This window comes from Chlorocebus sabaeus, chromosome 2 (genome assembly GCF_047675955.1).
Source record: "Chlorocebus sabaeus isolate Y175 chromosome 2, mChlSab1.0.hap1, whole genome shotgun sequence".
Classification (NCBI taxonomy): Eukaryota; Metazoa; Chordata; class Mammalia; order Primates; family Cercopithecidae; genus Chlorocebus; species Chlorocebus sabaeus.
Window position 1 is genome coordinate 96,046,801 of NC_132905.1, and position 24,256 is coordinate 96,071,056.

A 24,256-nucleotide genomic window follows, 5' to 3' on the forward strand; every position below is an offset into this window, starting at 1 on the left:
TCACCTGCTTGCCTCAACCCTGGCCGGCTACTGCTGAGCACCCTTGGAAGCCCTGACCTGGCCCAGGCTGAGTGTCCCCTCCTCTGACCATCTGTGGGGACACCTCCTCCAGCATCAGCCGGCTCTCATCGGGGTCCACTGGGGGCCACTTCTAGGCTAGGCCCTCACTGCCTGCCTGTCCCTAGAGACCACCAATGGCAAGGAGTCCATCTGGCCAGTGGTTCCATGGACAGTGGACCGTGGACAATGACAGCAGATTGGACAGTGACTGCGGTGGACATGATGCAGCCCTTTCTAGCAGGGAAGGTTGATGTCAGGGTCACTCTTGCACTTGCTCTTCCTGAGGAGGAAACAAGGAAGCCAGCCTCTCTGAAACGCCGATTGCATCCTGGGGTCTCTGTGCAAGCTGGCTCAGTTGCCACCTTTAGGCATGTACTATTCTTCCATTTGCCGATTCGATACCAGGCCAAGTGTCTTCCAAAGGCCACCTAGAAAACAAATGTCAATGGATCTGGGTTTAGACTTGGCTCTGCAAGGACCCAAAGGTCACGGCAGCCCTCTTCCTCCTCCTCTTCCTCAGTGGTCAGCAGCTCCTGATGTCTCTGTTCCTCAATCGCTGCGTCCTTGTGCCTCAGAGCTGAGATTCTTATCTACCCTCCACTGACGCCGCCCACTCGGGAAGGAGCCTCTCTTGCTCACTCAGGTACGGAGGCTGGAAGGCCCCGTTGGGGACAGACAGAGTGGGTAGGGGAGGGCTGCCTGCCTGGCAGATTCACCCAATGCCAGCATTTCTCATCACAGCGCCTCAGACAAGACAGGCTGGGGCTTAACAGCCCTCATTATCTGACCTAAATTCCTGCTGAAATTGAATCAGCCTCTTCTGATTCTGCCCCGAGTGATCTGGAGGCCTCGGTCACCAGACCCCTGTGAGGGGTCGCACCCTGCTCACGGGAACTGATGGTGACCGGGGCCACTTTCACTGATGCCCTGCCTTGATGCTCACTTCTAGAGAGGCAGACCTCTCAGCACCTACATTGTCCTCGGTGCCGGGCAGGCCGGGGCCTGCCGTGTGACTGGAAGGGTGGAGTGATGGGGTGGTAGAAATGCATCTTGTATCCTGTGCTTCGGCGTCCCTGCCCTCTGCATGGGTTCCTGGGTGAGGCCAGCTCCCGGCCCCAGCCTCTCTGGAGGATCCAACTGACCCTTCTCCCTTCAGGCTTCAGTGTTGGTACTACAGACTCTGTTGTCTGGGCATAATTGGGCATGGGATTATGTTTAACCTACAGGTGCACACCTGTAGTCCCAGCTACTCAGGAGGCTGAGGTGGGAGGATCGGTGCCCAGGAGGTGGAGGCTGCCGTGAGTCTAGATACTGTCATGCACTCCAGCCTTGGTGACAGAGAGAGACCCTGTCTCAAAAAAACAAAACAAAACAAAACAAAAACAAACAAACAAAACCAGCCAATTACCAAACAAGCAAAAAAGGAGTGAGGGTTGGACATGGTGGTTTGTACCTGTAATACCAGCACTTTGGGAGACTGAGGCGGGAGGATTATGTTTAACCTGTTTAACCCCTTCCCCATTAGACTCTGCGTGAGTCGGCTTGGGCTGGGAACAAAGCAGTGCCAACTCAAAGCTTAAACAACCGATGCTGATTCCCTCACAGCTCTGGAGGCTGGAAGGTCTAGATCCAGGTGTCTGGGCAGAGCCCTTCTGGCCTGTGCTGGTGTGGGCAGGGGCTGGTGGTCCCTGGTGTGCCCTGGCTGCAGCTGCCTTGCTGCCCCTCCACCTCTGTTGTCTCATGGTACTCCCTCCTCCTTTCATCTGCATCCAGATGTCTCTTTTTATAACAACATATTAGATTTAGGGCCCACTCTACTCCAGTTTGACCTCAACTTAACTACACCTGCAAACACCCTGTTCCCGAATACAATCACATTCACCAGTTCAGAGGGGTAGGACTTCAACGTATCTCTTTGGGGGACACAATTTAGCCCACAAGAGACTTGAAGGCTTTTGGAGGCCATGAGCAGGTCCCAATGAGGCCCTGGGGTGGCCTGCAGCAGGCTGGGTGGTGAATGTGTGTGGACGGAGTGGGGCAGGGGTGACCTGCAGCAGGCAGGGTGGTGAATGTGTGTGGATGGAGTAGGGCAGGGCAGAGGCTGGTTCTCAGACAGGCAGCTGAAGAAAAGCCCAGCACATCCACGGCGAGTTCATGCTGGTATCTTCTCTCTCTGTTTCCCTCTCCTTTCTTGTACATTGGGTTCTTCTTAAATGTGAATTTTCTGTATCAGCATCCCTCCGGCTTGCCCACACCTTCCTCCCATCACCCCAGTCTCACTTCCTGTTTTCTGCCTTTCGCCTGAACTGCTTCAGAAGTTGAAACCCCACAGGGCTCGGCCTGCCTCTGCGAGGCGTGTTTTTTTTTTTTTTTTTGGAAGGAGGAAGCGGCAATGGGTTACAGGCTGGAGGCTGTCTCTGTGCTCAGATCCCACACATGTCCCCAGCAAGCCCCAGCACCTGCCCTGCAGGAAGCGGGGTCTTGAACACTGCCCCGTGGGGGCGATGTGGCCTCTGGGCTCTCTCAGCGGCAGGCAAGGCAGCGTCTTCTCGCACCCTCATTTCCCTCCACTTGTCTCCAGGGCAAAATCCTACACAGTGGCACCCAGTGGCCGGCCCTGACTTTGAATCTTGGGAGCTTTCCTCTCCACCCAAGAGGGTCTGAGGTCATCTCTGTATCAGAAAATCAGCAAGACCAGCAGCGGGACAGTGGAGACTGACGGCCTCTGTCATTAGCATCATGGTGAGCACTTGAGCTGTGGTTTCCTCAGGATGAATCGGCCTTCCCCACGTGAACTCGTGGCAGGCAGAGAATCTGGGTTGGGACCCTGGACTGCACCCCGTCCTGGGCTCCTGGCCTTTTCCCTCTCCGGCCTGCTAAGACCAATGTGCCAAGCCCTGGGATCGTCCAACAGAGAGAAAGTCCTTGGGACAAAAATGACACTTTCTCAACATCACCCACTGTTGAGGTCACAAGAAGCAGAGAATATGAGAACGTTTCCAAATGAAAGTGGGGGAAGGATCGCAAAGAAGCAAGTTGGTTAGGGCTGTGCCCAGCCAGTACCAGCGCCAACACCGAGCCGTCTCTGCAGGGGAAACTGAAGCAGATGTGGTGAGATAATACATCCAACCCTGAGCACTACTCTAACCTGCCAGAGGCGGAGGGTTCTCAGTGAGATGAAAGCATTACAGATGCGTTAGATCTAAGGGAGGGGCCTACGGAGGCTCAGCTGGCAGAGAAACCAGGGAGGGGCTGAACTGTCAGTCGCAACTACCAGGGATCTGAATCAGTTCACCAGCAGCCGTGGGGACATTCACCTTGGGCTCCACAACCTGTCAGAAATGCCCCCAAGCCCAGAGGCGTCGAGGGAATGGCCAGGTTACTTCAGATTGACACAAATCCTCGTGTAAAAGTCAGCCCACACACCCCACGTGCGCTGAGCGTCTCTTGTTGTTCACCCCAAATAAACTCTGCTGGAACTGGGGCAGGACTCACAGGGGTGGAGAAGAGGGGAGATAGGCAGAGGGCAAAAGTGGGTGGTAAGAGCCGATGGAGGGGTCCCACGACAGTGACGAGGCTGCACCCCTAACCAACGTCCTAGGGGTACTGTACCAAAAAGAACCACAGGCTGGGAGGCTGAACAACAGACCTGTACTCTCTCGCAGCTCGGCGGCTGCGGGTCTGAAATCAACGGGCTGGCAGTGCTGGTTTCCTCTGGAGGCTGTGAGGGAGAAACCGTCCCCTGCCTCTCCCGGGCTCTGGGGTGAGCTCTTCCTGGCATCCCGGGCTCGTTGTCGATGGATCACTCCAATCTCCATGGCTTCTCAGGGCTTCCCTCCATGCACCTCAAATCTCCCTCTCCTTCCTCTTGTAAGGATGCCAGTCACTGGATTTAGGTTCACTTTAAATCCAGGATGATCTCATCTAAATTACATCTGCAAAAAGACCCTATTTCCAATTAAGTTGACATTCACAGGTACCTGGGGTTAGGACTTGGACATATCTTTTGCAGGGGGGGCCGGGGACTGCCATTCAGCCCGCTGCACAGGGTGACCTTGGCCAAGGGCCCTTTGCTTTCACTTCCTCATTGGTAAGCTGCTCTGTGTTTAGACTGGGTTGAGGTTGTCAACCTTGCTGCCCCTTGGAGTCACCCCAGGTGTCCCCCAAAGAGATTCTAAGCTGCTTTCCTGGGGCTGGAGGCCAGGCATTGGGATTTTTTAGAGAGCTTCCCAGCAGGTGAGCAGCCCATCCTCGGTATCAGAAGACTTTCCTGGCAAAGGTGATGAAGGTCCTTCCTCCTGAGCGATGCCTTAGACCCAGGAACCCAGGGAGGCTGCTCACCTGATTGTTAGGGCAGGAGTAGTGGAAATCTCTGGCCTCAGTCCCCCTGCAGGAATCCCTCCCTCTAAGACTCTGGGGCTGGTGCATGCTGGGAGCCATCATGAACAGTGCTCCCAACTGGCCACTTGCTTGTCCCCTGGCTCCCCTTGGCCCTGGTGGTGGCTTTGCCTGAATTAGAGGGTGTGAGAGCCACCTGTGTCTCAGCACTGCAATTAAAGCAGGAAGCCCTTTTGGAAGCAGCCGTGTGCACCAGCCTCCCATGGGTGGAGCACAGCAAACCACCCACTTCTGCCCTCTGCCCTTCTTCCCTCTTCTCCACACCCTGCGGCCCCCCAGTTTCAGCAGAGTTTATTTGGGGTGAACAACAAGAGATGCTCAATGCCCGTGGGATGTGTGGGCTGACTGGTACATTAGGACATGCGTCAGCCTGAAATAACCTGGCCGTTTTATGGATGCCTTTGGGCTTGGGGGGTTTCTGGCAGTTTGTGGAGCCCAAGGTGAATGTTCCCAAGGCTACTGGTCAATCAGATCCCTGGTGTTCTCAGTTGACAGTCCAGCCCAACAGTTTCTCTACCGGCCATGCCTCTGCAGGTCCCTCCTCTGATCTGATTGGATTAATATTTGAATCAATAGACTGAATCAAGCAGAATGTGGGCCTCGTGCAATCAGCCAAAGGTCTGAAAAGAGCAAAAGGGCTGCTGCCCCTGCCCCGGAGGAGGAGAGTACCCCTCCTGTTGGATGGCCTTCGCACTGGAACATCAGCTTTGTGCTGCCTTTGGGCTTGAACTGAAACGTTGCCTCTCCCTGGGTCTCGAGTCTGCCTACGTCGGCACAGGAACCACACGTGGGCTCTCCTGGGCCCCGGCTTGCTGACTCACCCTGCAGGTGGTGTTGGACTTGTCAGCTCCATAACTGTGTGAGCCAATTTCTTATAATCACAATTTTCTTTCTTTCTTTTCTGTTTTTTTTTTTGTTTTTGTTTTTGTTTTTTTTCCTTTTGAGACAAAGTTTCACTTTTTTGCCTGGGCTGGAGTGCAAAGGCACAATCTCGGCTCACTGCAACCCCTGCCTCCAGGTTCAAGCGATTCCCCTGCCTAAACCTCCTGAGCAGCTGGGACTACAGGCGCCCACCACCCTACACCTGGCTAATTTTTGTATTTTTAGTGGAGATGGGTTTTTGCCATGTTGGTTAGACTGATCTCTAACTCCTGACCTCAGGTGATCTGCCTGCCTCGGCCTCCCAAAGTGCTGGGATTACAGGTGTGCACCAACACCCCCAGCCCACACATTTCTTTCTTTTCTTCTCTTTTCTTTTCTTTTTTTTTTTTTTAATCAGTTTTCTGTTTCTCTGGAGAATCCTGACAAAGAGTGCATATCTGATCATTTAAAAATCATTTATTGGAGCTATTGAATCTATTGTATTCTGTTTTTACTTTTGAAAATCTTTAGGGCTGGGGGAATGTACACCTTCTCTCTTTTCCTCTTAAAAATTAAAGGCTGATTGAAGGTAGAGGCAACTCACTGTTGTGATGTCCTTTTATCCCAACCTCAGCCCCAGCGGAAAGTCTCTGCACCTTGGGACACAGTGTTTTCCAGGAGTGACTATGTTGGAGCAGCTGCGTTGCAATGAGGACTGGCGGGGAATGGTCCCCTCTGAGTCTGGAGTCACTTATTTGGAATCCTCCAGCAGAAAGCTTTCTAAGATGTCACACTATAAACTCATTCATGTAATTATTGCATTTCAGTTCAGATTCTATTGCTCTTGCTTCATTATTTCAAAGCTGTGTGATGATATCCATTACTGGGTGCAGAATGGCCCTGATGGATCTAGAGGCACCATAGTCTGACCCCCCCTGAGAAATGACCCAGTCATGAAATGCTGGTGCAGATATGGATCGAGCCAGTTATCTTCACCATCTGGAATCAAGACCCTGAAATCCAGGTGGCCAAGGACTGCATCAACTCTTTTTTTTTTTTTTTTTTTTTTTTGAGATGGAGTCTTGCTCTGTCACCCTGACTAGAGTACAGTGGCACGATCTCGGCTCACTGCAACCTCCAACTCCCTGGTTCAAGTGATTCTCCTGCCTCAGCCTCCCGAGTAGCTGGGATTACAGGCATGCACCACCACGCCCAGCTAATTTTTGTATTTTTAGTAGAGATGGGGTTTCACCATGTTGGCCAGGAGGGCCTCGATCTCCTGACCTCGTGATCTGGCCACCTCAGCCTCCCCTCCCAAAGTGTTGGGATTACAGGCGTGAGCTGCTGTGTTCAGCCTGCACCAACTCTTACAGACAGGCCAGAGTCCTGTCTAGAAGTCGGGACACCAGGCCTGGCTGGCACTCTGTTCTCCAGACCACACTGCCCTCCGCAGCCAGGTCCCAGGACCAAGACATGGGTGGATTTTTGTTTCTGACTTGCATTCGCTCGTTTACGTGAAATGTGAATTCTTTGTCCTGATGTTACTTGTTAGCACTGACAGCGTTCCTGATTGTGGTACTTAAGCTGCTATCAATAAGCTCCAAAGCTTATCCTTGATGCTAATGATCTCGGAGTTGGAAGAGGCCCTGGCAGGTACCGAGGCCAACCTTGTCTGGTGAGTGCCCTGTGCCCTTGAGACCACCTCATGCCCTTCAAGGACAGAGACAAATTAAAAATAGAGGCTTACTTCTCCTGATTGAAAAGAAGGGAAGAGATTTTTCTCTCCTTTTTCTCTGAGCATGACTCTTTTTTCTTTTTGAGATGGAGTCTCGCTCTGTCACCCAGGCTGGAGTGCAGTGGCGCAATCTCGGTTCACCACAACCTCCACCTCCTGGATTCAAGCAATTCTCCTGCCTCAGCCTCCTGAGTAGCTGGGATTACAGGTGTGTGCCACTGTGCCTGGCTAATTTTTTTGTACTTTCAGTAGAGGCAGGGTTTCTCCATGTTGGCCAGGCTGGTCTTGAACTCCTGACCTCAGGCGATCTGCCCAGCTCGGTCTCCCAAACTGTCTCCTGGCCTCTCTGGTTTCTGAGGGAGGCCAAGAGCCTAACTTAGTCCGTCTTGCTCCAAGCTGCAAAACTACCTCCTGTCATGAAGATAGGAGTTTATTCTTCTTCTAGATACAGGCAATTAACAAACACAGATGGTAACCCCAGTGACCAGGTGGCTCTGGGGTCAGTGGTGTGTGACAAATGGCACTGTCAGGGCCTCTTCCTTAAGGACTAGTTATTGTTTATGTTGAAAACACTCATGCAGTGAGTTGTATCTCTTTGGGTCTTTAAAAGGATGAGATCCTTTCTTTGCAATCTCTTCGCCGTTGCTTCTGATGCATATCACCTTCTGGCTTAATGGCTATTCAATAACGAAACTTTTCTACCTTTGTGGAGAGGTTTTCGGGATTGGGAGCACACTTTTTTTTCCTTTTTCTTTTTTTTCTTTTCTTTCCTTTTCTTTTCTTTCTTTTTTTTTTTTTTTTAGGTGGAGTCTCACTCAGTCCTCCAGGCTGGAGTTCAGTGGCACGATCTTGGCTCACTGCAACCTCCACCTCCCAGGTTCAAGCAATTCCCTGCCTCAGCCTCCCAAGTAGCTGAGATTACAGGCATGTGCCATCATGCTTGGCTAATTTTTGTATTTTAATAGAGATGGGGTTTCACCATCTTGGCCAGGCTGGTCTTGAACCCCTGACCTCGTGATCCACCTGCCTTGGCCTCCCAAAGTGCTGGGATTACAGGCGTGAGCCATTGTGCCTGGCCAGCACATTTTATTTTTAATTATATTTCCCCAGTAATGGCCTTACCTACATTTAATGGCAATAAATGATGGATACTTAAAATACTCTCTAGTTCTGGAAGGCATTCCCATACATTAATTAATTTGGTTTTCATAAAATCAGGAGGCATTAAAACACCACTAAATTAGAAGGCATCACTATTCCCTTTTGGTAATTTCCCGTTTAGGAAACCGAGGCGCTGAGAGGATAAATGCCACCCAGGGGACCCTGTCCAGCTGTTGGCAGAATGAGGACTGGACCGAGGGTATTTGGCTCCTAATCCAGGGCTTTCCCCAGGTTCCACTGTGAGGCACACGGGGTTTGAAAACACAGTGGCACGTGCGTGTCCACTGCCCCCCGGTCTTAGATACGCCTTTGCTGTGTTACAGAAGCACCTCTGAGGGCCTGGGCACCTCTTCTGGGAGTTTCTTGTGTCTCTCCGCCTTCCGCTCTGCTCTGGCTTCACCACGAGAAAGCGACATGCCCACGCTGCTCCTGGGGGCCTGGAGACAATGTCCCGACCCCAGGCCGCACCCTCACTTTCCATCCAACCCCACAACTGTTACCCATGGAGGGCCACAGTCTCCGAAGTGGAATGTGAGAAAGGAAAAGTCATTTGGGCTGTGATAAGAAAGCTGAGCTTCTGCAAAGGCAAATGGAAACAGAGACAAACAGAAACAAAGACGAGGGCATGTGTCTGTGTGAGTGAAGGGAGAGAGAGATGGGGAAGGGGAGCAAAACAGAGGCAGCCCGGAGAACTCTCCAGAAGGGTCCAAAGGCTGCCACATGGAGAAGTGGCACTCCCTGTCCAGTGTGAGGGTGGACCAGCCTCCTCGGGTGTGGTCATTCCAGTGGGAAGGCCAACCGTGATTCCACACTGGGAGGAATTTTCTGGCAGAGCCATCTGTCCACAGAAGGGTCCACCCCACTGGATTCATGGCCTGGTGTTCAGGAGGACGGGGTCCCGTCCTCAAGGTTGTGTGAGCACCGAGTCACCGGGATGCCGGGGGCCCATGCTCCAGTGCCTGAGTGAGCGACGGGCGAGGCTGGGAGCCTGCATTTTCTATAGGTCCCCTCCCCATGCAGGGGGTCCCCAGCCACACCCCGAGAAACAGGGTGTTACGTCACGGCCCCTGTCGGAGAGCCACCTGGATGGGCTGGATGACTCAAGGTCTCCTCCAAGTCCAAAACATTTTTCGAGTGCATGACTCTCCTCCCTAGCTCCTACTCACATTCTCCAACACAACCAGCTTTCCCTGAAAATCAACCCACCTGGCCACCCCTTGGAGATGCGGGCTTCTCCCGCCCTGCCTCTTTCTGCCGTGCACCTGCCTGGCAGCCGTTGCCATGGCTGCCTGTCGTGGGGATACGAAGAGGAGGCTGTGACCATTTTGGCTGTAGGGTAATGACAGACGTGTGATTTTGCAGTGTGACTTGTTGAGCCTCTGTGAGCTTGCACACATAGGGTCCTAGAAGTCTGACCTGAGATGAGAAAGGCCCCCTGGAGGCCACTGAGTTCAAATCGCTCCCTCTAGAGATGGAGAAAACAGGGACAGGACAGCTGCCGGCCCAGGCGCCAGCACTCAAGACAGGAGGTGTAGCACACGCCCAGGGAGAGGCTGCATCCCAGTATGGGAAGCACTTCCTTGGGTCCTGCGGTGTGCATGTGAGAGTGGGCAGCTGTGTGTGTGCAAGTACATGAGTGTGAATGTGCGTGATCGTGAGTACGAGCTTGTGTGTGGGTGTGCAGATTCGAGAGTGAATGTGAGCGTGTGCGAGTGTGAGGGCGAGAATGTGTGTGTGTGTGAATGCCCATATGCTTATGGGTGTGACTATGTGCACATGTGTTCGTGTGGGCATGCGTGAATGAGCATGCATGAGTGAGCGATGTGGCATATGAGTTTGTGTTTGTAAGTGTAAGTGCGAACGTGTGTCAGTATGTGTGTGGACTTGTGTGAGTGTGTCTGTGTCGGTACACATGTGAGTGTGGATGTGTCTGTGTTTATGCACAGTGTGAGTGCATGTATGTCAGTGTGAGAGGTTGTGAATGCCTGGGCATGTGTGCCCTGAAAGCCAGCACGGCACACCAGTGGCCTCCATTGGCTCTCCAGCCCTTGGATGCTGTGTGGGGGATGCTGGCCTTTCCGTACAGAGGCCCTGAGCGAATTTGGGGCTCTCTGCTGGATGGACTGTGGAAAACACACCCCGGCAGCGTCAGACCTCTAGTGCTCGAGAATTCTCTCCCTGTTGGGTTACAGTATGGGATTGTTTTTCTCCTCAGAGTGTTTACATGGACAGTGCAAACGTGCAATATCCCTCTGGCCATCATGCAGAAAAATATGCATAAAGGATAACTGCAGAAAAATTCCTTCTGTGGACAAAACACAGACAGAAACACACACACACACACATACACACACACACACACACGGCAGAGGTATCTTTCTTTGTGCCTCAATGAAAGGGAAGTTGAAGGAGAGACTAAGCTAGAAACAGACTGTTAATTTTGAGACTTTTTTCTTTAATCATGTAATATAAAAAGACAGCATGTTACAATGACATTTTATGGACGATTGTAAATTATTATGAAGTCCTCAATTGGTAAAATGTCTTGACTTTTTTCCCCTGTCTTGGGGTCTGTGGTTAAATCATGACAGATCAGCAGTGGAGTGGAGTGTGAAGAACTGCGGCTTGAGGGTTGGACAAGTCTGGGTTTAATCTCTTGTTCACTGGCTGTGTGGCCTTTCTGAACCTGTTTTCTCACCTATTTAATAGGGACAAATGACCTATTTCATAGAGTAATCGTGAAGATGAGAGACAATTGTGCACCAGACAAATTGGGTTTTAACCTGTAACATTATCCCCGATTTACCTTGATATTTTATAGAGCCATTCATACATTATAGTAGCAAACATTGAGATGGTATATACAATATAATACACATTCGTCTTGCATTTTAAAGTGTTCAGATTTACTTAAATCATAATACTTTTAATTTATTCTTTTAGTGTTAATCTAATTTCACTTTTTTGAGTGTTATACAATAGCTTTAACATTTATTCTTTTCCTATGAAATCTTTTTTTTTTTTTTTTTTGAGACGGAGCTCTGTTGCCCAGGCTGGAGTGCAGTAGCGCCATCTGGGCTCACTGCAAGCTCCGCCTCCCGGGTTCACGCCATTCTCCTGCCTCAGCTTCCTGAGTAGCTGGGACTACAGGCGCCCGCCACCACGCCCGGCTAGTTTTTGTATTTTAGGTAGAGACGGGGTTTCACCGTATTAGCCAGGATGGTCTCAATCTCCTGACCTCGTGATCCACCCACCTCGGCCTCCCAAAGTGCTGGGATTACAGGCAAGAGCCACCGTACCCAGCTGAAAACTTTTTGTAATGAGCCAATTCTGCGTGAAACTTTTGGTTTTCTATAAAAGCCGCTGTGTTCCAAGGACACCCGTGGTACGCAGCTCCTTTGCTGTGTGATCATTTCTGGCCTCCTTTTTGTATTCTTGTCATAGCATCTGACTTTTAGTCATTAGCCAAGCAAATGCAGCAGTTCATCATCTCAGAGATTAATCTACGGAGAATAAAAGAGGTAGCGTCCTTGGTGCGGGAGTCAGGCGAGAAGGTCCCTTCTGGAGGAATTGTTTTGTATCTAGAACACCAAGGAATTATGCTCCTGAAACATAGAGCCAGGATGAATCTTTGTTAACTCATCAGAATGTTTTCTCAGTAAAATCCACAAGATCTTCTTCATCCAGTGTGAAAAACTGGGCGGCTGAGGCAGGAGAATGGCGTTAACCCAGGAGGCCGCGGAGCTTGCAGTGAGCAGAGATTGCGCCACTGCACTCCAGTCTGGGTGACAGAGCCAGATTCCATCTCAAAAAAAAAGAAAACTTGGGCTTCAGCAGTCAACACCAAGCAATAAGAGGCAATCAACAGTGTAGTATGAAAACATCATGAGCTTGAAAGAACTTAACATGAAATTTAGAAATCTATGTCACATATACCATGATGGTTACTGAAATAAAACATCAATCACCTGTATTCTTATCACTCCTCAAAATGTTTTCTTCCCGTCCCATGGCCCTTTCTGGAGTTTTCTCCATGCTTATATAACTGTACAGAGTTGTCACTTTCATGGAGATGAAATTGCGTGCGTTGCTGTTTTGGCTTCACATTGTTGAGTATTTTTTTATGCTACTAAAACTTCATGGTGAGCATTTCAACGCCCGTGTAATGCTGCATCCAGATGCTCTGTAATAATTACACTCCCGTTCTCCTGTGGCTGTTCAATTACGTAATTTTCCACTTGAAGTCATAATAAGTAATGCACATCCCCGTGACCACAGCTTCGTGCCTCAGCCCAAGCTCCAGGAGCAGAGGACTGGGTCAAAGCACCTGGACGTTTTTGTGACTTTTGAACTGCATTGTGGAACCGTGTGAAGGACACTTTTCTCAACGTGATGTACCACTTTGATTTGACGCTGTTTTCTCCTGCCAGTTCAGAATGATAGGGTAAGAGAATACTCTGTGTTGATGGAGAGACTCAGATTTGGGTCTCAAATGTGTTTTCTGCGTAACAACGAGATGGGATCCAGTGATGCGGTCTGGGCTGTTGGGTACTCACTTTTCCTAAAAGATGCCATCTGCTTGCAGCAGAATAGGCTGTGACACGCAGGAGCCCCCAGGGAAACGGCCACGGCAGTGGTGGGTGTTAATGAGCAGGCATAAGGGGCTGCTCCCAGCGGTGCTTCCTCTGAAGCCATTGCCACCTGCAGCAGCACAGGAGACAGAAAGGCCCTTTCTCCAGGTCCAGGCGGCTCAGGCCCCTATGTGCCCTGGTGTAGGAGAGACCCAGGCTTCTTGGTAGAGGCCCAGAGCCCTGCGCTGCCACCACTGCTGGATGATGCTCAGGACCTCGGGGCTGGCCATGCTGGCTCTGGTCTGTGCTGTGGGCTCAAGCCAGGCCAGCGGCTTCACAGGTGAGGGGTCTGGGCTTGGCATGGGCAGTTCTTGAGGAGGGAGGCTTCCTGGCATGGATCTCATGAGGACAGCCCCCTGCTGAGACCTAGGTGGGCAAGGGTGCCTCTGCTTGAAGAGGCGACATCTGTTCCTTGGTGGACGAGCTTTTCCGTAGGCGCACATGGTAGCAGCTGTGGAGGTGGGGCAGGCGTGCCAGGTAGGGTTTTGGGAAGAGGACTCCCTAGTGGGAACCTGTTACTGAATCACAGGGGCGTTCGTGGGGGTAAAATGCAGATTCTTAGCCAGCAGGTCTGGGGTGCAAGGCCTGGAACTCTGCATGTCTGTGGGTGATGCAGACGCTGTGGGGTCCTCAGATCCCACTGAGAACAGTGAGCTCCTACAAATGCAGAAGAAAGGTCTCCTGAACCTTGGTGCATTTAAGTCCTCGCTTAGAGATAAAAAAAAAAAAAAAGGAGACCTAGTCTGGGCAACATCATGAGACCCCATGTCTACCAAAAAAAAAAAAAAAAGCCAGGCATGGTGGTGCACACTTGTGGTCCCAGCTACACAGGAGGCCGGGATGGGAGGATCGCTTAAGCTTGGGAGGTGGATCCTGCAGTAAGCTGAGACTGCTCCACTGCACTCCAGCCTGGGCAGCAGAGCAAAATCCCCCTGATAAACAAAGAAAAGCCACAATACAAAAACAAAAAAGGAAGGGAGACCCAGAATGGATCAGGGACTCACCCAGGCCACACAGCTCACAGGGCAGAGTCACCACAGGAGCCAGCGGCTGCACCAGGGCTCTGTCTGGAGTCTTCAGGCATGCGGAGAGCAGAGCAGCTGCTAAAAAACACGTGGGGGTTCTGAAACCCCAGAATCCAGGGAAATGGGACTGCAGAATTTTAAAATCGTTTTCCTCTTAAAATCTGTCTTATTCAGTTACAATTTAAAGGAATCCATTCTGTTTCTAAAATCCACTATGTTTTTGTACTACCTTAAAGTTTTCCACCCAGAAGCAGGATTTTGCTTTGTGATTTGTGAAATGGATATTCCCATTGGAACAGGTAATGCGTAGACCCCACAGTTCAGATACATAATGGGTGCGAATCCTGGGAAGCTGGAGAAGGTCTTAGGAGGTGTTTCCAGAACCCCTCATTGTAGATGAGGACACGGGGCAGAACCTCAGCAACCCCACATGTGCCCGCCCCGAATCTTCCCCGGGTGCCAGCACTGCCTTCACGGGCATGGCCCCACTTCAGCCTTCTGCTGCCTCAGGGCATGGCTGTTATTTCACAGATGACAAGAGGGGGGCACTGGGAGGGCATGACACAGGTGCAATCACGCAGCAGGGTGTGAGCGCAGGTCCATCTGACCCCAGGAGTCTTGTCGGCCCCAGAGCGTTAGGCTTTCCCACATCGGAGACCGGAATCCAAGACCCCGCGCTCCTGCTCTGATGGCCCTTGCAGGGCTTTGCAGAATGGCAGAATCTGCTAAACGCTTGCTTCTCTGGGCTCTGCCAAGAAGCCAGGCTTGGGATGGCACATGGCCTCAGATAAAATGTGAAAAACAAAACAGGACAAACATCTCCGGGGTTCCACAGGAGACAAGTGTGTGTGTGTGTGTGTGTGTGAGTGTGTGTGTGAGAGTGTGTGTGTGAGTGTGTGTGAGTGTGTGTGAGTGTGTGTGTGAGTGTGTGTGTGAGAGTGTGTGTGAGAGAGTGTGTGTGGTGTGTGTGTGTGTGCGCGCACGCGCACATGCAGGTGTGTGTGTGTGTGCAGGAGGGCTCTGCTGCGGACCAGCTGAGTCCATGTAATGATCACATGGGGCCCTGGCAGCTCTCTAGAGACCAGGAGCTGCAAGTGTCCTTAATGTGGTTGGCATCTCTGCTCAGGTTACGATGAAAAACACAAGCTAGATCCACCCTGCTAAATTCTTGGTGCAGGAAGTCCTTGGCCTTTGCCTTGCTCAGCGTGGTCACTGAGTAGGTGAGCCCGTTCCTTCTGGCCACATTCCACCGTTCCTCATGCAAGTCACCTCTAGGTTCTCAGCCAAGCTGCCCTGGCCCAGGGAGCTGATTTGTCCTGTTCCACCCTGTACCACAAGGACCTCCCGTTCCTTTGCAGAGCTCACGGTAACTACCCCTCCGGTGATGGCAAACAGCAGGTGGTCCCTATCCCTAGACGCCCTGCTGAGCCCGCAGGGTGATTTGGGGTTCAACCCCCAGAGGAGGTTGCGGCTCCAGTCCCTGTTGCTTGTGGAGTGGGGTCGCTCTGTGCAAGCGTGTGGTCCAGTACCTGTGTTCCACCCAGAGCAAAGCTGCAGCCTCTTCCCTCACCTGGTTTGTGGGCCAGCTCTGCCCTGTTTCTTCCTGGGGTGAGTAACAAGCCCCCGAGTCCCGATTTCTGCACACTTAGAGGTTGCTGTGAGGTTCAAGGAGGGAATCTTCAGAGATGCTGCCCCAGTGGAGGGAATAAGGACAGCATTGGTTTTGTGATCATTTCTGCTCCCATCTCTGTGTTCCTCCCCAGAAATCAATCCAGCTACTCATTGAGGGAAATAAACTGTAATACTGAGCCCCCGCCTCTTGGCTGTACAGTCTAGTAAAGCTTAGAGCTCAGGGGTTGAGTGTCCGAAATGCAAGCCCTGTATGTCAAATCCTGCATTCATTAGGCACTGAGAGTCCATATACTCAGAGTCCCCTGCCAGGTGCCACAGGGGAGCTGGAGAGGACCCTTCACCATCCCTGTGTTCACTGGCTAGGGCTGCTGGAACAAAGAAACAGCCTGGGCGGCTGAAACAGCGGAAATGGATTCAGTCACAGTTCTGGAGGTCGGAAGCCTAAGATGAAATTGCGGGCAGGGCTGGCTCCTCCCAAGCCCCTGCAGGAGTCTCTGCTCCGGGCCTCCAGCTTCTGGGGCAATCTTTGGTGTTCCTTGACAGTAGAAGCACCGTCCCAGTCTCTACCTTCTTCTCCCTGTGTGCCTGTCTGTCTCCACATTTCCCTTTAGTATAAGGGCCAGTCATATTGCATTAGGGCCCAGCCTAATATCTCACTTTAACTTGATAACCTCCAGAAGACATTACTACAGATAAGGTCACATTCTGAGTTACTGGGGTTTAGGACTTTAACATACGAATTTTTAGAGGAACACAATCGATTCAAATTAGGCAATAGGGTTCTCCCACGGAGATGGGAAGCCCAGGCACACGCCAGGGGATGTCCGCGACAAAGAGTCTCGTGGTGAATGCCATGGGGCCAGGGGTCTCGAGAACGGAGTAATCACGTTGATGGAGGGGTGATGGGCCTTGTGTACAGGAACCAGGCTCTGGTGAGAGATGCGTGGGGCCCGATATGGTAAATCTGATGCTTGTCCTGCAGCGGGGGTGACTGTGCCTCCTCCTGATCACAATGGTAAAGGCAGAACAGTTGAACTGGTCTTTTTTTGAGACGGAGTCTCGCTCTGTCGCCCAGGCTGGAGTGCAGTGACATGATCTAGGCTCACTGCAACCTCCGCCTCCTGGGTTCAAGCAATTCTTCTGCCTCAACCTCCCAAGTAGCTGGGATTACAGGTGCGCCCCACCACACCTGGCTAATTTTTTTTTTCTTTTTTTTTTTTTGAGAGGGAGTCTCCCTTTGTCACCCAGGGTGGAGTGCAGTGGCACAATCTCGTCTCACTGCAACCTTAAACTCCCGGGTTCACGCCATTCTTCTGCCTCAGCCTCCCGAGAAGCTGGGACTACAGCTGCCCGCCACCATGCCCAGCTAATTTTTCGTATTTTTAGTAGAGACGGGGTTTCACCGTGTTAGTCAGGATGGTCTCGATCTCCTGACCTCTTGATCTGCCCGCCTTGGCCTCCCAAAGTGCTAGGATTACAGGCATGAGCCACCGCTCCCAGCCCACACCCAGCTAATTTTTTAAAAATATATTTGGTAGAGATGGGGTTTCACCATGTTGGCCAGGCTGGTCTCGAACTCCTGACCTCAGGCGACCCGCCCACTTCAGCCTCCCAAAGTGCCGGGATTATAGGCGTGAGCCACCACACCTGGCCTGAGCTGGTCTTTTATCATCAACAAACTTCTCACACGTGCTTTAAGTACCTGCTTACTTATCTTCCAGCTCACTGAAAAGAAAGCTGTCTTTGTCATGTCCTGGCTGCAGTATCCTTCAGTTTCCACTGTGGCGGGAACTGCTGCTCCTTCACTTTGCATGTGGCAACCTTGAGGCTCAGGGGGACGAAGAGATAGACGTGCATGAGATTCTACAGCCTGTGGAATGAGCCCACACGGAGCAGAACAAAGGGACATGATCTCTAAGTGTTGATTCCAGTGCTGTGCTCTTTCCTTCGTATATTGGCTGTGAGACCCCTGTGCTTCAGGAAGCATGTGTGGGGCCCAGGTGGCACCTCCTCCTCGGTCACAGCGGCTTTCTTAGCAGGCCAGGCTATGTCGATGCTTTATTCTTCTGTGCTCACTCATGCAGCAGCCTTCCTGGTGCACTGGCAGGCAGAGGCCGGTGGAGAGGGCTGGTGGGCAGCTTCCGAGAGGCCTGCCCGAGTGCGGGAGGTGTGGTCTCGCTTGCTGTTGCAGAGGGACGCCTTGCGGATAACCGCTCGCGTGGATCTGATCCTGGTGTTCTCAGTCGCCTCCTTGCTTGCCTCTTTTAGAAAAAGGTCTCTCCCTGTTGGGCTACCAGCTGTGCAGCTACCGCGTGACCCACACTGTGCGGAAGGTGGAGGCTGTGCAGACGTCCTACATGACCTATGCGTCCTGTGGTGGCTGGATCCCCTGGAGGCGGTGCCCCAAGACTGTTTACCGGACCCAGTACCTCGTTGTGGAGGTTCCTGAGTCCAGGAACGTGACCGACTGCTGTGAGGGCTACGAGCAGCTCGGCCTCTACTGTGTCTTGCGTGAGTCCAGGGCTGCCGGGCTGGGGCGGGGCCACCCTTGCCGTCGAGACTCCTGATGGGACAGTTACCGTTGACACCCATTGGCCCGGAACTTGCTAGATCTTCCAGGAGCACGGTTCCCAGCCTTGACCAGGCAGCGGGGTCATCGGCAGGGCTTGTCCCTGGCCCCACTCTCAGGTTTCTGAGTCCGTGGGTGGGGGTGAAGTACAAGAATTTGCCCTCCTGACAAGTTCCTGGGTGACACTGAGGCTGCTGGCCCAGGAACCCCACTTTGAGAACCTCTGTTGTTCTCAGAGGGCCCCAAGTCCTCCCACTTCTCAGAGCAGTTTGAAAGCTGCTGTCCTGTAGGACGCTTGGGGTCAGTTACCAGGGTGACCAGTGCGGTTAAGCCAGGCCAGGGTCTGAGCCGTTGGAGGGGGCGGGGACTCAGGGCTCAGCCTACTGACACGCAGGTGATCTCTTTCAGGGGAGGGGTGTGTGTGTGTGTGTGTGTGTGTGTGTGTGTGTGTGTGTTTAGTGGTTGCTAATTTCGAGTCAATACCAGATCTGCAATGAGTTTCTGTATAGTCAGAAGGTCCTGCCTCACACCCCCACTGTGGAAAGACATGGGGGTGTGTGGCTCCAGCTTGGTGTTGGCCAGGGTCACTGAGACACAAGGTCTGTGGCCTCCAGAGTGCAGAAGCCACCAACTCCTAAGTGCCCCAAGGGGGATCCTACAGGACCCATCCTTGTGACCTGAGACCAGGACACCAGCAGAATGGAGCACGGACTCCCCAAACCAGGGTGCCTGCCTCCTCCAGAAACCAAGGGCCCCAGGTGGCAGAGTCTGGGGTCCGCATAGACCTGCATGCTGGGCCATCCTGAGTGGGCCCTCCCTCAGCCCCCAGTGCGATTTCACAGATGACAGGGAGAGTTGCCGCATTTCTGCTGCCCCGTTCAGAGGGCCAGGCACAGACAGGGCCCAATGGTTTCGGTTGTTCTGTTAACAGGCACGCTCCTCTTTCAGGAGTGTTAAAACAATACCACCATGACCGGTACCTCCATCACCAATAGAAACCCGGCGAGGCCAGTTGACCCCAGAGCAATGGCCCCTCTGTACTCCCATTGCTTCCCTAGAGGGCCACCGGCAGGACAAGGCTATGCCTTGGCCATGCTGTTCAGGTGCTGGTCTAAGGAGACCCTTCCTGTCCTGATGCCTGACCCCATTTCCACTTTCCCTTTCTCCGACGGCCACACACACAGAGGGGCCTGCTGAGCCACAGTTGCTGCTGTCCCTGCCCTGCAAGCAGCCTCCACTCCTAGTGGATGGCGGGGGCCATTAGGACACAGGTGCTGATGCCACGGCACCTTGGTTTAGAGCATGTGGACTTTGCAGTCAGGACATGCCCTGTCCTGTCCTGTCTTACCTGTGGAGGCCACACCTCTTCCTACCTGTTGGCATTGTCAGGACTAGTGAGGGGAGGAGGCTCTGGGGGAGGCCAATCAGCAGCCCCTTCCTGCCCCCTGCTCTGCAGGGCCACACCAGCCCCACCCATGCCCACCAGCACCTTCTGTAAGAGACCCTGGCCTGCTGCAACAAACAAGTTAATTCCCTCCCAGAAGACAGGGAGGCCCCTCCCCACCACCTGCCCTTCATCCTCCTCCACAGAACAGCCTCCAGGAACTGCCTCTTGTGGGAATCAGCCGTACTGTTAGAGTGTTAGCACCTTTAATTAGGGGCTCACCCAGGCGATGCTTTTGCAGTCAGGGAGTCCCGTGGGTGAGAGTGGGCTGCCGTGGGGAGCTGCAGGGAGTGGAGGGCAAGGCCACAGGGAGGGACGTGGGGCATGAGGGGAAGTGGACTCACTCTGCGGGCCCTGAGCCCCTCAGTACATGGCCCCTCAGGTTCTAGAAGGCTCACTCTGGCACAGCGAAGAGGGGGCAGACCTAGAAGGAGGAAGGAGGAGAAGACGGAGGGGAACAGGCATTGCCTGAGTGCATTCTTTCTAAGAGGCCAGGGCAGGAGACCCTCCAATCCCTCAGGCGCCAAAGGAATAGGCATCCCTGGCTCTGCAGGTGGAGAGCCAGGCTAGGGGAGGCCCGCGCCTCCACCACCATGGCACAGCTCTGGGAAGCCTGACTCGGGACATGGACCCGGGGCTCTCTGACCCCCAGGCAGATTTTTGGGGGTTTATCAAGCTGCACTTTAGTGTAAAGGAGTTTGTGGCATTTGAATGCTGTGGCTGTGGTGATTGTGGGAGAAGGAACGTTTCAGGGCACTGAGGACACGGAGTTCTTTCTCAGAAAGGTCCCTACCTGTGCCAGGGCCTGGTGAAGGGCATAGCCCACGAGGCTTCTGCAGCTCCTGCTGCTCGAGGACCTGTATCCCGTGGGCCTCCACCTCTTCCCAGCCCCAAACTCAGAGACATCACGCTGGTAGTGTGAAGGTGCCTGTGGTGGGCAGATTTACACCCCGGATTTTGGCAGCACAACCTCCTCCATGCTTGCACAGTTCTTTTGATGCAAGCTGCTTTTTCTGGGATGCCGCACGGCAGGTTGACCCCTTGGAGCTGGACGTGAGATGGTCTCAGTAAGTGACCTGTTGGGCACTGCGACTCTGATTTGTACAGAATGAAGCAGGCCTGACGCTGGACCTGGCAGATGTTGGAGGCACCTGGAAATACTGGGAGGTGTGAAGGGCAGGAGATGCTCCTTCCTCTGCAGCGGGGCCTCCAGGTCGCCTGAGTGTGGGTGACTCACACCTCAGCTGCCCAGGGGTCTGCGCCTCGGAGTCCTATCCCCCAGGCAGTGGCAAAATGCTAGACATGTTTCCTCCTTTCTCCTCCTGTTCAATCATGACTTACGCAAAAAAGTGAAGGGAAGCATCAACACACACGTGATATGATTTTCAGTGACTTTTTCAACTTTTTCATTCCAGCATTTGGAACGCAGTGACATCTGGTGCATTAAGTTTTTAAAAATATAATTACAGAAATGAATACATGAGCCATGCAGAAAATTTGGAAACACAGAAAACAGGAAGAGGAAATGATCCCAAGCCTGCTGCTCACGAATAACCACCTTTCACATGTTCTTTATCCAGGGCAGACATTTCACAAGAGGATGGCCACTGTGTCCAAGACGTTTGTAGCATGATTTTACCACTCAGCAATGTATCCACAGCAGCTTTCATGTCCATACACATGACTCCACTGCATGCTTTTACGGCCACATGGCATTACCTCATATGCACATCAGCATTCACTGAGCAAGTTCTTGCCACTTCACATTCAGTTGTTTCTAATTACTCATTAGCATACGTAATGCTGTGATGAACAGTATACGGTACAAACGCGGCTGTGCACAAGTTGGATTATGTGCTCAGGATGAATTCTGAGAAATGGAACCCAGCATCTTAGCCATGCTCCCTAACTCCAGTGACACCCCAATTCTGCACAGGATCAACCTCCTGGCAAACTCAGCCTTGTTAGGCAAATCCAGGACCCCACGGGACGAGGAGACTCCACAAAACTTCTTGTCCTCGCAGGCTGATGACTAGGGGCCCTTTGGTGAGAACCTCCTGTCCTGACCAGGCGAAGAGGCGCTGAGGAAGGAGGAGGGAGACAGGAGCGACTCCTCCCCAGCTCATCCAGTCCTCAGCCCTGGGAGCCTTGGGTTTTACTGCTCCAACAGAAAGCTCCCCTGTTGCCTCACTGGACCGTGACTAACAGTGTTGCCAGGAGCTGAGCAGTTCTTTTATTGTTCGCATTGAGTTAGGGAAGAAGGAGATTTTTGACTTTCTACCAAGCTGGACTTGTTCAGCTTTCTCAGGGCACTCAGTCAGCTGGCCAGCTCCAAGGGATGGAGGGGCTTCCCGGCAGTGCCCAGTTAAGATGCAAACCTTTCACTCAAAAACACGCCTCTGGTGATTAGGCAACTATTTTTGGAAGCCAATTTTGGGGGGGTTACTTCTATTTAAATAGCCTTTTAGTTTAGAATAGTTTTAGATTTGCAGGGATGTCTTTATCTTTCTGCAAAGATAATGCAGAAAGGTCCTGTACCCCCCAACCCAGCTTCCCCTAACGTTAGCATCTTACAGCTCTCGGGACAACTTGTCCTAAGGAACCGGCGCTGGGCATTGCCAAGAAACTCCATACTTTATTTGGATTTCCCTGCTTTCCCCAGAATGTCTTTTTCTGTCCCAGGAGCCCACCTTCCATTTAGTCCACACATCCGCTTAACCCTTAGGCCTTTGCTTTTTGCACTGGGAGACAAAGCAGAGACCTTTAGCTGCTCAGCAAGCCTCCACCAGGCTCCTGACATTGCCCTCCTCGAGCTGCACCCAACGTTCATTTTTCACGCACGGCCATTGGTAGAGCTGCCTGGATGATGAGGAGAAGAAGACTGAGTCAGGGACAACGCAAGAAAGAGAGCGTGGCTGAGAGGAATGCCCACAGCGAGGCCGGGCGCCGGCAAACAGGGCTGTGTGAGAAGAGCGGGGATGCAGTCTGTCTAAATCTTCCGCGACTCTGGCTCCCCCTGCTCTGGCCAGCTGAGCAGTGTCCTTGGTGATGCGGTCCCAACAGAAACCAGGGCCGCCACCTTCTTTCTTGGTTGCAGAGTGCCCTGCAGAGACCCTGGGGGACCCAAGAGGCCGGTCCCTGGGATTGCAGCCTGTTGAGGCTGCCCTTCCACTTGGCCAATCCCACAAGTTTTCCCCACCCTCGCGGGGGTGAGTCTCGGACCCAGTTACCAGCTGGCCTCGTCTAGTCTTCTGGGCTCTGAGAGGTCACAGGCTGTGCTTCTAAACATCCCCGGGCCATAGACACACAAAGCTTGCCATGTATCTGGGCATGAACTGGACAGCTCGGAGTAAAGCCCCAGGGGGAGCACGGCACTCACCATCAGGATGGCTGACTATGGCGGCCACACAGCAGGGCAAGCCTTCTTTGGGGCTCTGAACTGGGTCCCTCCTCCCTGTGTGTCCTCCTCATGGCTGCCCTCTGCCTCGTGGAGCTCCCATCTTCTCAGCTTCCTTCCATCCTGGGAGATGGGGTCGTCTCCTGCCCTGGGCCCACCTCTGCTGTCTTGGCAAAGGCACACTGCAGGCTCTGCAGCATCGGGCACAGGCTCCGCTGTCTCCTGTCCCCTGGGGTTTGGTTTCTTCTCCTTGCCCTCCTCTTGTGCTTCTCGGAGCCCCGAGCGTCAGCCCCCAGACTCCTGACAGCTTCCCTTTGGGTGGATTCTCAGACTCCTGCAGTGCTTTCTGAGAGCTCTACAAGCCCCTTTTCTGGAAAGCCCACCGTGGCCTCCCTCTGCAGCCCTGACTGAGGTCTGGTCCCCAGGACCAGTGTACCTCCCATGGGGACCCCACCGGGCTGGCCTCTTGCCCTCCTCATCTTTGCCTCCTGCAGAGGCTTGCCGTGTTTCTGTGTCTGGAGCTGCATCTGAGCTGCACTCACACTGTGAGGGGCTGGGGAGCTGTGCAGCCAACAGCCGGTGGGCTGGCCTCAGTGGCCACCTCTAGTGCCACTCTGCCATGCGTCTCCACGTGGGCAAACAGTGAATGTGTCCAGCTTCACATTTGTACTGCCACACCTGGTCTATCCCAGGCCGTTCTTCCCACAGCTTTCCCCAGCTCAGGAATGGAGCCCCAGGGATGCCAGCCCCGAAGCCTGGGAGCCTTCCTGAAGCTTATTCTTCTCTTACACTCCATCCCGTCTGGCAGTACATCCTGTGGACGCCCCCACCTGATCTCCCTAGGGTCCCATGCTGCACTCGTCTGCACTGTCACCTGGGCCAGCCCCCACCACACCCCACACCAGGCCTGTATCTCACCTCATGGGCGCCAGGGCTGATGTCTGCAGGGCTGCTCCCAGCTCCCCTCTGCCCAGCCCAGGCACGAGCCCCTCTCCAGAGCGGCCTTCCCAGACCTCCATCCCCCACACTGCTTCATCCCCCGAGGCTCTCACCCCGTCTGAATGTCTGTAGATCACCTTGCACTGTTGTTCCCCCACTGGAATATAAGTTCCCTGAAGGCTGGGCCCTGGGGACCCGGGATTGTGCCTGGCACATAGTAGGTGCTCAACAAATAGTGAATGAATGAATGAATGAATGAGCTATCAGGACTGGAAGCAGCAAGGGGCCCTCTAGAGGGTGGTGGAGCCTCTTGGACCTGGACTCCTGAGGCCTGGAGGAAACAGAGACACCTAGGACCTCAACTGAAGCTGCCCTGGCAGGACAGATGGGCAGAGGATATGAAA

At 53.0% G+C, this 24,256-nt stretch overlaps 1 protein-coding gene across 2 annotated transcripts in view; it reads left to right on the forward strand.

Moving 5' to 3' along the window:
* The window catches only part of UMODL1 (uromodulin like 1), a 129,460-nt gene that overhangs the window by 51,011 nt on the left and 54,193 nt on the right, over positions 1-24,256 (forward strand). Inside the window, exons 1-2 of one of the 2 annotated variants that reach the window (XM_073010802.1) lie at positions 13,051-13,126; positions 17,772-18,014. In XM_073010802.1, the coding sequence (XP_072866903.1) occupies positions 13,051-13,126; positions 17,772-18,014 (319 nt within the window). Of the gene's footprint in view, positions 1-13,050; positions 13,127-17,771; positions 18,015-24,256 lie in introns of those variants that run through there. The other variant, XM_073010805.1, reaches the window with a different exon arrangement.